The following is a 12,041-nucleotide window of genomic DNA, read 5'->3' as shown; positions in this document are numbered from 1 at the left end:
TTGGGGCTTAGAGATAAGGTGGAAATAATGTACATTTCAATTATTAAAACTATTTCTAAAAGGCAGTTCAAATGTCTTTGGAAATTTTAATCCATTTACTTTGTATGATGCTCTCTTGAACTCTTTCATTAAAGGAGTCTCCTATCCATTTCAGTTGGCTGTAGATCAAGTCATATATCCCTGTTGTATGCTTCTATATTAAACGGAGAGGTAGTCTTCAAATCTTTCTGTATAAATTTTTAAGGTCGAATACAATATCTAGTTGTATTATTTTGTTTTAATGATCGTTTATTTTAAGAAGAGCCAGCATTAGCCTTTAGCACCAAAAAGATTCAAATGCAAATTTTGGCTCGGTTTTCTGAAGAGGATGAAGAAAACAACTCCTGGATCCCAGATGTTCATTTTAGTACTCTTTAGAAAGTCTTTTACTTATTTGTCTAGACAATATATAAAATTGTACCACTGAAAAAGAATTTCTGGTAATATCAGGACACTGTCAGATTTGCAACTTAGGTTGTAGATAAGCAGGAAAACATTTAAGAGCAGGGTTTTCCAAGACTGTGTGTACTCTACCAGGAATAACAAGGCGATAAAATCAGTACTGGTACACACACAACTTCTCAACTCAAGTTTTCCCCTTGCTGGCTGAAACTTTTACTTTTTGGGGTTTGTTTTGTTTATTTTTTCTCAATTCTGAAAAGCTCTGGGTTGTATTGTTACACTCCAATTTTTATACTCAAGAGAAATTACAAGACCAAACTTTTTTCATGTGTCAGTGATAGTGGTCACTTAAGAAATGATTCACTGTTGTGCAGTGTGTAAATGCCTGGTGCCATCTGACATGCTCCAGTATTTCTGACCGGCTGCCACTGCAAAAACATGTAAGTCTTCTTTAGATCTTGTGCTATATCTTCCATCTTCTGTACAATGCATCAGACAACCTAGACCCGAGAGACCTGTAATGAGTAATGGTTTAATTCTTAAGCTGTCCAGTTGTCTGATACTGCTGCTTTTCCTCAGAATCAGTGATGATTAATTTGGAAGTTTCACTCCAAATTCTTGTTTCTCGAATGGAAGGAGAATCCCCAGTAGTTTTATTGGTATAAGCAGTTATATGATTCATATGAATGGGCCATTAGGGACAGTTATTACAGATCCACAAGATGGTAAGATGCTCTATTTTACCAAAACCTATTTTCCTTGTATTAGCCCTGACATCTCATTGGAGGGGGATAACAAAAGAGGTTTCTGTTGGAGAAATCTACTTTCTCATTTGAATTCACTGAAGAACTGAATGTCCAACCAAACCATAAGTGAATAGCATGAACTTGAAAGCTTTTGGACTCACCAGACCAAGTTTTTTTGTTGAGATTATGTACTTCATAATGTTGAGAGTGCCAAGGACCAACATTTTAGAACACTGTAATGTTTCTGTAAAATGCTATAGTCAGCTTTGAGTCAGTGTCCTGACCCTTCTAGTTTACACTAAACAGTTTATGATCCCTCTGAAGGTTTGTCTGCAGGCTCAGTTCAGTTGCTGAAGTCTTGCATTGCTGGTGTCAGCGTATCAACTCAATAGCAGATGTTACAGATGCCAGATTGTGGAATTTGAAAGCACCATCCAGACTTGCAAAGGTGGAAACATTGCTTTGGTAGCCATGACAATGCCTAATTGATCCAAGAGCCGAAGACTATGTCCTAGAAGGGAGACAGGTGACTCAGGTGGGAATTCATCGGAATTTAGGCACTTCATTCCCAAACTGCAATCTTAAGAAGAACTGATCAGTTGTCACCTAACTTTGAAGGCATGTCTGAATTCTTTACCCTCTGTTTCCAGGTTGCACATTCTTTGGTGTCTTCACATCCCAGTCTCTGCAGAATTGCTTTGTGAAGCAACAGCTCTGCTCATGTGTAAACTAGACTGGAATCCAGAGTGTATGAGTCATTTCATATGGTTAATCTGAGGAGAATAGCTAGAAAGGCTTTCTCAGAGGATGTCCCCTGTGATAACTAATCAACTTTTCCTCCTCTTTAAACTTTCTCCTTTTATAAAATCAGGGCTCAGTGACTAGAGGAGTTGTTCATGATGTAGGAGCCACAGCCTAAATCCCTTCTCGTCTCTGATGGCTTCAGTCCCAAAGACTAGACTTGGCCTGGCAGAGGCCATTAGTAAGTAGAGAAGATAACACTGTCAACCCTTCTGTTGAAGCTTTCACAGTACAAGAAAGAATCCATAAGCCAGAAGCGGTCACCTACTGATTCAGTTCCTAAGAAATCATGGCCTGTATCATAATCTTGATTCCAGGCATAGGGCTTCACTCAGTCCTGTCAGAGTTTTAAAACTTTGTGCTTTAGACATTTGAGGCATCAAGTCTCACCTGGAAGTACAAAGACACCTTAAGAGGAGATTTTATTAATCTATAGTTAACCTCCCAGGGAATCTATTATAATTTTCAGTGAAGAAAAGCAAATTCATTTTGATAGAAGGAGGTAAGTGCCTAAATTTACAGGCATTCACTGGTATGGTGGCTCTGCAAAGAGAAAGTGACAACAGGGATATAGGCAGTAGCCTAATAAGGTGAGCCTGATCTGCAGTCCATTTAGAAGAGGATGCTGGTTGACAGACCATTTTGAATATTTGTTTTCAAACCTGTTCAACTGATGGCTGGCTAGAAACAGCAAACTTTGTGAGAAGGAAAAGATACATTCACTAAAGAAAGGTAATTCTCTGACATTTCATGATTCCATACATTAATTTTTCATGTATTTATTTTTGGAGAGAGAGGAGGTGGGAGGAAGAGGCTCTTGTTCCAGTTTTCTGTCCTGTTATTTGGAGACTGCAGGTTGAGAGCTGATGTGATATTTTCAGTGCCTTTCACAGGGATTTAGGAATGAGCATAAGCAAGAGCATGGATAAAAGTTGTGGTTAATACCTTACTCTACTATAAAGAATGTCCATGCAGATAGAAAGAAATCAGAGACACCTTTGGACCTCAGGGATCTGCTTCCTCACTGTCATTTCTTTATGCTTTTCATGCACATCTTCCACTGTGTATAGATATAAGGGGACTAAAGAAGGTTGAAAGGTGACCTAAATATACTCTTCTTCCTTACCTTGCACTGCCATAACAGAGCACTGAGAATGAAAATATGTATGCTCTGGAAGATAAGGTAGGTCCAAAAGCTAACACAAGTATTCAAGTCGAAAGGGGAGCTAGAAAAGATTGTGTTGGAAAATGTCTCAGTACCTGCTTTCCAGTTTTGAAACCTTCGTGTCCTTCTAGTGGCCTGTGCAAGTCATTTAAAGAGAAATCTAATCAGAAATCTCTATTCTGAGTAGCAGCATTTGATGCCTCATCTGCCCAGTGTCTGCCCTGTAGTTAGCTGTGTCTGTTTAGCTATTTTTTTGCAGTACTATATGGAGCATTATTGCTCAGGTGTATGTGGCAGAAGGGCAGTGCATTTCATCACTATGCAATACACTGGCATTATTTAATGGGTTTTCAGATATATAGTTTCACTTTCACTGTCAGGAAAATAGTATATGATGCTGTCCTGAAAATGTAAAGCACAGATTGTATGAACTGCTTGTTGAGACTCAATTTACCCATCAAGACAATGATGAATTCTACCAGTTAAATGACATTTTGGGGACATACATATTTGCAGTTGTACAGATAATGTTTCAAGAATGGTTATTTGATGACTTTCCTGTTTCCAGCTGAACATTTACATCTGTATATCTTCATGGCAGGTGCATTTCTAATCTCCTCCTTATTATTTCATTATTAGGGGAAAAAAATTTTTCCATAGAAAGAGCTCTTTTAAGTAGCAAATTCACCATGTTCACTAGTCAAACTGAAAAAAACATTGTAGTAAAACAAGAGGGGCTACCAGCTCATGGGAAATATACAGCACAGCGATATAAAAGCTGTATATATGAATAGTTGTATGTAGACACACAGCAGTATCAAAACACAGTTTAACAGGTCCTGTGGTATATTTTGCAGCATGCTCTCTCTGACAAGGCCAATGTGAAAGCATTCGATCCAAAGACAACCTGTTTGCAAGAATGCCTTATCACTACTTTCCAGGAGGCTTACTTTGTTTCAGAAAGTTTTGAGGAAGCCAAAGAAAAGATGAGGTAAATTATTTCCCCTGACTCAAAAATCCAATTTTCTTTTCTTTAGCAGTTCAAAAAAAAGTTATGTTAATTTTCTTTTTTCTTTCAGGGACTTTGCCAAATCAATCAATCGTCCCTTCTCTGTGTATTTCAATCCATATACGCAAAGCGTTGAGATTCTGAAGGATACCAGGAGTATAGAAAATGTTGTCCAAGACCTCCGCAGCGATCTGAACACTGTATGTGATGCTTTAAGCAAAATGAACAGATATTTAGGGATTTGATATGTCTGGCACTGTGATTTACTCTCAGTTGCTCTTTCTGTAGCCAGTTACATCACATGAGATGGCTAACTTCTCTTACCCATCAGTTTTCCCTCTACAGCTCGGCCTGTGTCTTGCATTGTTGTGTACCTCTGTCTAGATGTAATGTGCAGACAAACCAAGGCAATGCTAATTTGTAAATGCAACACGGAATGTGGCAGAATATAATCATCAGTTCCTCAACACGATGCCATGTACAAGTATACCATTAAAAATTTGACTGGCAATGGTTTCGTTTCCGTAAGATGATTCACTTCAATGTTTAAGAAATGATGTTGTTGATTTCATTAAGTCTATTTCTTTATAATTCCTTTCCTTCCATAAGAATCCAGAAAAAATTATTTGTGACACTTTTGTTTTCTTTGTAAGAGAATCTGTATTTCTTTCTATGGTGGTAAAGACACTGTTTTGTCCATATATCTGTAACAGAACTGAGTGTCTCTTGTGACTGAACAATACAATTTGTGTACCAGTGCTGAGATCAGGAAGGCTGTGTATTGGTACTAAAAGGTCTCAGAGATTACACGTTATGAGAACTCTCAACTGACAAAAGTTCAGTGTGGCTGAGTAATTGCAACACAATAAAAAAGAAACCTCTGACAATTCACGTAGAAAGATAGTTCTGATTCACACTTGCTACCTGTGACAGTCCTGAGCATGCTTCCTCTGCGAGTGCTGTCTGAGAATACGATAATTCCACAGGCCCTTCTCCATCACTGTGTGCCTTGTGCATTCCCTTGTGTTTTGAACGTACTCCTCTTGCAATTCATGCATAATTTACTTTTCCTCATTATTCCCCATTCAACCTTGACTTGTCTATGCATGACTGGGTCTATGCTGTATTAGTATCAGAACATATAAAACGGTGAATATGGAAGCTGTTATTTAATTATAGACAAAATTATTTTCAGTTAGTAGAATACTTGTGGAGTGATTAAATCATGGAGACACCCAAACTGCCTTGCTTATATTGGATGGATGCAGGTAACGCCTGAGTTAATAAACTCTAAGTTGTCAAGCTCTGACAGATGTACAAGCTCTGTCTGGGGAGCACAGTGCAGAAATATTTGAGCCAGCTCTTATCTGGAAGCAATAATTATGCATGTCCTTCCTTTATCTGGGTTATTCTATTCTCCTATTAGCCAAGATAATGGAGAATTGACTATATTATATGGACCCTTCTTAATGGAAACCATATGGCTTACGTGGATTATGTCAATATGGGTGAAAGTGTCACAGCTTGTCTACATATATGGAAAATAGGTATCTATTGAAGCTACTCTCCCAGATGAAAGAGTCATGCAAAGACTCTTAAGTGTTTCTAGCAATTTCAGCATAAAAAGAGCACCACTTGATAGTGCCAGCATATCCTTAAATAAGAGGCAATCTATAAGGATAATTTTCACAGGGAAATCTGCCACCTCCTCAAAGATAACTATGAGATAACAGAAAAGGCTCTTTTCTGTGGATGGTCCCTGCTGCATTCTTATGCTGCTGTTAATAGGGTTTGGACAAATCTAGTTTTAGATTTAACTGTGACTGGCATTTGTACAAATGGATAACTGTTGAATTATCCCATGGGAATCAGCATGCCAAAGGAGTTTTTAACTTCCCAACATTAGTGCTGACTGCTCGCTAGCACTTAGCACAGGGGAATTGCTGGCAACCTTAGCAGGAAAGTTTGTGCCTCTTTCTTCACGTGAAATCTGATGAACCCTTGTAGCCATTTCTGGAGAAAATGAACTGTACTGAGATTTGCTTTAACTGGTCTGAAAAAATCATTGTGCAAGAAATAGTAGATCTTATTTGATTCAAGAACTGACAAAGTATTGTTGCTTGCTTAAGTAAAATAGAGCCACAAAGATCCAAAGCTTCAAAGTTGCTGAGGCTTTCCCTTGAATCAGAATTATGCAGGAAAACTTTAAATACTTATAATATCTGAATTTGTACTTGAATTTTCTTAATAGCTTAAAGTAAGTATTCAACAGCAGTAAAATAACAGAAGCATATCTTTGTTTTGTTTTGTGCTGTTAGCAAGTAAATCTTATTATGGATTAGGGAGAAACCCTTGAAATCCAATAGTCATTTTAGGACTAATGATGGCAAGGAAACTGTCTACAATGAAGATATAATGTCAATGAAACAGAACATTGTCAAAGGATAATGGGCTCCCACTGCTAGATATATGCTTAATCCAATGATTTTATTTCTATTATATAACATGATTAAAAATAAATTAACTATAATGGGGTAAGGAATAATAGTGATTTAGAGAGACAATCACTCATTGTTCTTACTTAACAAAGCGGCCTTCTTACAGGCTGCAGAGCAAACTGGTTTTGGGCTTCAGCCAGTCAGGAGCCAGGACTGGGAAGGAATGCTTTAAAATGTGCATTGTTGCACTTTTATGAATCAAATAGTTCCAGTTTAGCTGAAATTCTTCTCTGCAGTTTTTATTAGCAAATTAAGATCAGCCATACAGCAATCTCCTTGGATGACAAGCTCATTTAGGCATAATGCAGGAATTATTGACAGTTATCAAAATTACACTAACATTTCATTTAGAATAGGCCATATTTATCTAAGGTGCTTGTTTAGCTTTAGTGAGCTGGACTCTGGAAATTGGACTTCTGGCTTAGTCTCATTTATTTCCTGTGTAATTCTGAACTGATGCTTTATGAGTCTGAGATATATGCACTTGCTTTGCCTGCACAGACTAAATGGGCCCAAGCTTAATGAATGTAAAGCATTGCAGTGTTTTACTACCGTGCAAAGTCTAAAATGAAAAACAACACTGAGACATGGCAGCAAATACAAATACCAGGTTTCATTTGCCAACCGAGACATGGTTCATGCATTTCATTTAATTTACTTGATAGAGGGGGTGGAATGGGGAAGGTATTAACACAATATATTGCATTTTCCCTCTCCACTCTTCAAGACCTGTTGGGAATCCTGTTCTAAGTTTGGCCCTAAAATGCACTTTTGTGAAATAAGGTGTCTTTTCCTTTCTTCTTGTTATGATATCCTAATGTGATGGAGAAAATTCCAGAAATTTACTGTACTGTAATGCATATTTACTGATGCACTGTATTGGATTACAGAAAAAAGTTTCATGTCTTTGAATGGACAGCCTGGCTCAGAGAGCTAAAGCTGCTGAAGGCTTTCACCTACAGGCTGCTGGTGCAAATCCAGCCCAGTCAGCAGTTACTGAAAGCTATCACCAGCCAGCAGCAGCCTGGCTTCTGTGTGATGAACTGGGAAGCTGTGATTGCTTAGTTTGGAGTAGAGGAGGCTGAGTGGAGACACGATAACCTTTTTCAAACACGTAGAAATAGTTGCAAAATGGAAGGGACAGGCTGTTCTCCAGCCTCAAGAACTAATGGACTTAAGTTGCAGGAAAGGAACATTAAGTTATGTAACAGTGAAATGTGAGGGATAGATTACCTGGGGAGACAGCAGAGCCTCCATAATTTTTTAAGTGAACAAGGTTAGGCTGCTGCCTCTCAGGAAAGATGCTGGCACAGTCAGTCCCATCTTGAGAACAGAGGAGAGGGAATATGACATCTTGAAGTCCCTTAGAGCAACAACCTGGAAAAGGCTTCAGATGGCTCATAAGAGCAGTAATGGTCAACAGCCACCACTGTAGAGCATTTATATGTCACCTGCACTTCTGCCTCCTCCTTCAGTCTTTGACCAGCCCTAAAGGGTGGTTCTTCATCTTTCCGTCTTTGCTTAGAGAATGAGTAGAATGCATGTTCAGTGTAGCCTTAAAGACTGACTATGGTGTTCTATTTTAAGTTCATCAGCCATTTGAGAGAACTCTCTATGTGGTTTACCTGCTAGTTACAGCTGCCCAGAGTCAGAAGACTGAGGTGCAGTCAGCATTTGTGGTTTTTACAAACAAGGTTTAAATCTGTTCAACTTCATAAACAAAACAGAAATGCATATTTCATCCTATCTGTGCCTGCATTTGGGCTGTCAGGAAGACTGTGCTTCCTTGGACAATGCAGAGAATCTGGAGGTCTTCCAGGCTGCTGAACTTGAGTGCTCCAGCCAGATATAAGCCTTGTGTCTTGGTGGAATCTGGGTGCAGAGCAGCCTGTTCTCCCTAACTCCCCTGATTTCCAAGGAGAAGAAACCCACTGGTGTAGTCCAGAAGGGAACTTTGGTTTAGGTCCAAGTTCCCGGGGAACTTGGGGACTGCACCTGCTGTCCAGCCTGGTGTCCCATTAAGGGCCAGGTAAGGATTGATGCAATGCTCTTCCTTTCAGGGAATCAGCTTTACCAACGTGGAAACGTCTCTTCTTGTTTCATCTGTCAGTGTGTTGCTTTTTAGAAATATGACAGCTTCCCTTCTATCTCAGTAGGAACCATGATCATATTTCCAAATAATTTGTGAAGGGAGTAATTCTGCTATTGTATAATGACTATGCTCTGTGGTATCGATCGCTCCAACTCTGGAGATGTTTCACAGGCAAATTCTCACCTTCTCAGTGAAGAGTTGGATAACAATGACTGATTCCTCTTATGGGTTTCAAAGTATGTTTGGGACAGGGCATGAGGAGAAAAGTTCTGGTTATACTAGGACATATTTATTAGAAATGAGTCCCTCTAATGACATAGTGAAGGCTGTAGAGGTGTCCTTGGCATCCTTACTGGCAATTTTCTCTGAGCTTGAAGAGTAAACATTGTTCTCAGTTGAAATGCTCTATGAAACCTCTTTTATTTCATTTTGGATCTGGTCCTAGAGAAAAGGTAACTAAACACAAAACAATCAGGATTCAGTGATGTCTATTCAAAAGAGCTACATTTAGTTTAAAAAGGCCCTCCAGCGTCTTAGAGTAAGAATTCATATTTCTTTGCCAACAGCTGAGGTAGGGTAACACTAAAAATAAGTGTTGGCATCTTCTTGGAATTTGGCCCGGAGTGGACTGTTCAGGTGGAATAAGTGTGAAATGGTTACATAGTCACATACTTTAAAATGCAAGTGGGTGATGGATATTCTGGTGGACATTTTTTTTAATATAGTCAGAAATCTCAAATGTCCAGGAAAATAATGGAGAAGAAGCTGCCACTGCCACACTCCACCTTTGGAGGTAAGGAGTTGGGTTTGTGAAGCAGCAGGATTTCAGTGTGTTAAACTGGCACATGACCTGAAACACAACCCAAATATGCCTGCATCGCCGGCTTCTATGAGAGTTCCAGCATGAATACAATCCTTATAACAGAGCAGCAATCAAGCGCTCTAGAGCCAAACAGCCCTCCTCTCCCACAGGAGAAAAAGTGAGTGATTTGAGACCAACAAGACAGAAGTAAAATCACTTTTATTTCCTTTTAGAACTTTTGGAATATGGTACTATTTTATTTTTTCATAATGGTTGTAAAGACATGTTAATTATGGAATGGTTGATGCTCTTAGCGTTTTCTGCCTCAAGCTTTTCTAGTTGCCACTAAAACCCGGTCTTGATACTTTATGTGAGAGTAATGCTGATTATGTGATGCTGCCATTTCCCAGGGCTTGACAACTGGTGGGTACATCTAGTGCTACCCTTCTTCACTATCCCTTCTTGCAGTGAATTACAAACCTCAGAGATGTGAATAAGGCCAGATAATGGTAAATGAGTTTAAGGTTATACACACAGTGGTTTTGCCACTCAAGCAGAATTTGTCAGGAGGATCAATCTGAGTTCCCTTTTAATGATCACCCCTGATAGATCACTTGCCCGTAGAGTTATGAAAAAACAAGTGTCTCTCATCAAATGGGAATCAGGGAGTCAAAGCCAGCACATGTTCCAAGAGGCGTTCTAGTGCCAGCGCCAGTCAGTTCAATTAGAAGTAGCTTGAAATAGAAAGGCTAAATTTTACCTGCAGGTCTCAACTCAGCCACTGTTTTCTGAAATAGATCCATGTCTGCTGGAGCAGAGCTAGAGTAATAAGTCAGGCATGCAAAGGCTGTTCCTTATTTCTTTTGTAGGTATTTTTTAAAAGAAAATGTTAACTCCAGAATAAAAATGCAGTGTGCAGAAGATGGGGAGGCAACATGGTCTGATCTTGTCTGAGATCTCATTCATTGCTCCCTTCGAGTGCTGGTCAGCACAGTTCCTGCATCCAAGGGAAGACTCTTGGTCCATGCTAATTGACAGGCAGAAGTTACAAAGCCACCTGAGTCCCAGAGAAGAGCTCCCACCCCAAGCTGCTCCTGTGGTCTCAAATAGCCACTGTTTGTCTTCCTGTGACTTGAGGAGCAACTCCTCAGGCTTTGTCTGTGGGTGTCTGTGTAGCGGGATCAGTTAACACATGCTGTCATATGTGCAGGAAAAGTAGTAAAGAGAAGCTGAGAAGTGCCAAGAATTTTATTTCATAGATCTCCTTTTTCAAATCTTCTCAAACCTGGCTTCTGCTTTAAAAAAAAAAAAAAAGGCAAAATAGAGGCCCAGGAGCACCATCCCTCCATGCTTCCTTCCCACTGCAGTCCTCCTGCAGAACTGCTGTGCAGAGGTGGGCAGCCTTGTGCAGGTCTGCACTGAGTAGTGTGGTAGTGTACAGGTCTGTCTGAGATGTTAAACCCAGCCTCACTGCTGGAGTGAAGCCCTCCAGGGCAGTCAGGGGTCTCGGTGCCAATACAATCTTCCTTGCCCCATTTCAGGGAAGAATTACTTTAAATAGCTTGTTTAGCAAGCCTAACTCTTGAGACTATTAAAAATGTCAGTGGCTCCCCCAGAGTTACAAGGAAAGGGCATGGGCAACTGTGTGGTACCTGTAGGCAAGTATGGATTTTCTCATTACAGTGTCAGCACAAAATCTGGCACACACATGACATGAGGGTCTTGTGAATTCAGTTGTGTTACACCATCTCTCAAAAAGCTCAGGAGAAACAAAAGATCATCTGTTTGCTGATGGATAGGCATAGGGGCCTCTATATATCCTCTATTTTCCTGCCATTACCTAATTTCCAAAGGGGAGGAAGAGCACTGTATGCATGAATGCTATGTAAAAGCTGGTGCATTTTCACTGAGCAATAGCTTGGTTAGGAATGAAAACGTGGGTAGAGGGAGCAAATTAAACCTCAAATGTAATGCTTCTGATTTGCAGAAGGGAGAGGGGAAGTGCTAAGTGAATGTAGGAAATTGCAGCATTATGCGTTGTAAGAGCAATTCTTTCCGTCCTTGTAGCTAATGGACTGAACAGAAAGTGAACAATTTATTTCATACAGTGATTCACCAACACTCTGACAGAGTTTCCAATTCTGAGCTCAGTTTCATGTTCACCTCCCTGTTTACTAGTGAAATAGTACAATTATCTATCTACCTCTTACATTTTATAAACAGGCAAGGCTGTGGTATCAGGAAAGAAGAAAAATAACTGTATAAATCCTGCATGTTTAAGGCTGGAGGGAAGGGAAATGAAGCAGGTGTTACCTTTCCTGCAGTCTATTGGAACATTCCCCTAAAATTAAATTCCCAGAGAAAATAGGTACAAAAGAAAAATGCTAATGGAAGTTGGTTTTCAATTTCTGTTTAATGTTTTCCCCATACAGGTTTGTGAAAGGAAATCACAAAAAACTTCTCATTTGAGTCCACTTGTCAAATTGT

At 39.6% G+C, this 12,041-nt stretch overlaps 1 protein-coding gene across 2 annotated transcripts in view; it reads left to right on the top strand.

The window, feature by feature from the left end:
• Window positions 1–12,041, top strand: part of TPH2 (tryptophan hydroxylase 2) — an 86,122-nt gene that overhangs the window by 47,203 nt on the left and 26,878 nt on the right. The window contains exons 10-11 of one of the 2 annotated variants that reach the window (XM_051795959.1): window positions 4,011–4,144; window positions 4,233–4,362. In XM_051795959.1, the coding sequence (XP_051651919.1) occupies window positions 4,011–4,144; window positions 4,233–4,362 (264 nt within the window). Of the gene's footprint in view, window positions 1–4,010; window positions 4,145–4,232; window positions 5,195–12,041 lie in introns of those variants that run through there. The other variant, XM_051795958.1, reaches the window with a different exon arrangement.

This window comes from Manacus candei, unplaced genomic scaffold (assembly GCF_025592945.1).
Source record: "Manacus candei isolate 608988 ecotype Guabito, Panama unplaced genomic scaffold, ASM2559294v1 h1tg000043l, whole genome shotgun sequence".
NCBI classification, from domain to species: Eukaryota; Metazoa; Chordata; class Aves; order Passeriformes; family Pipridae; genus Manacus; species Manacus candei.
Note: the sequence above shows the minus strand (reverse complement) of the source record. Positions and strands in the feature narration are given on the sequence as shown.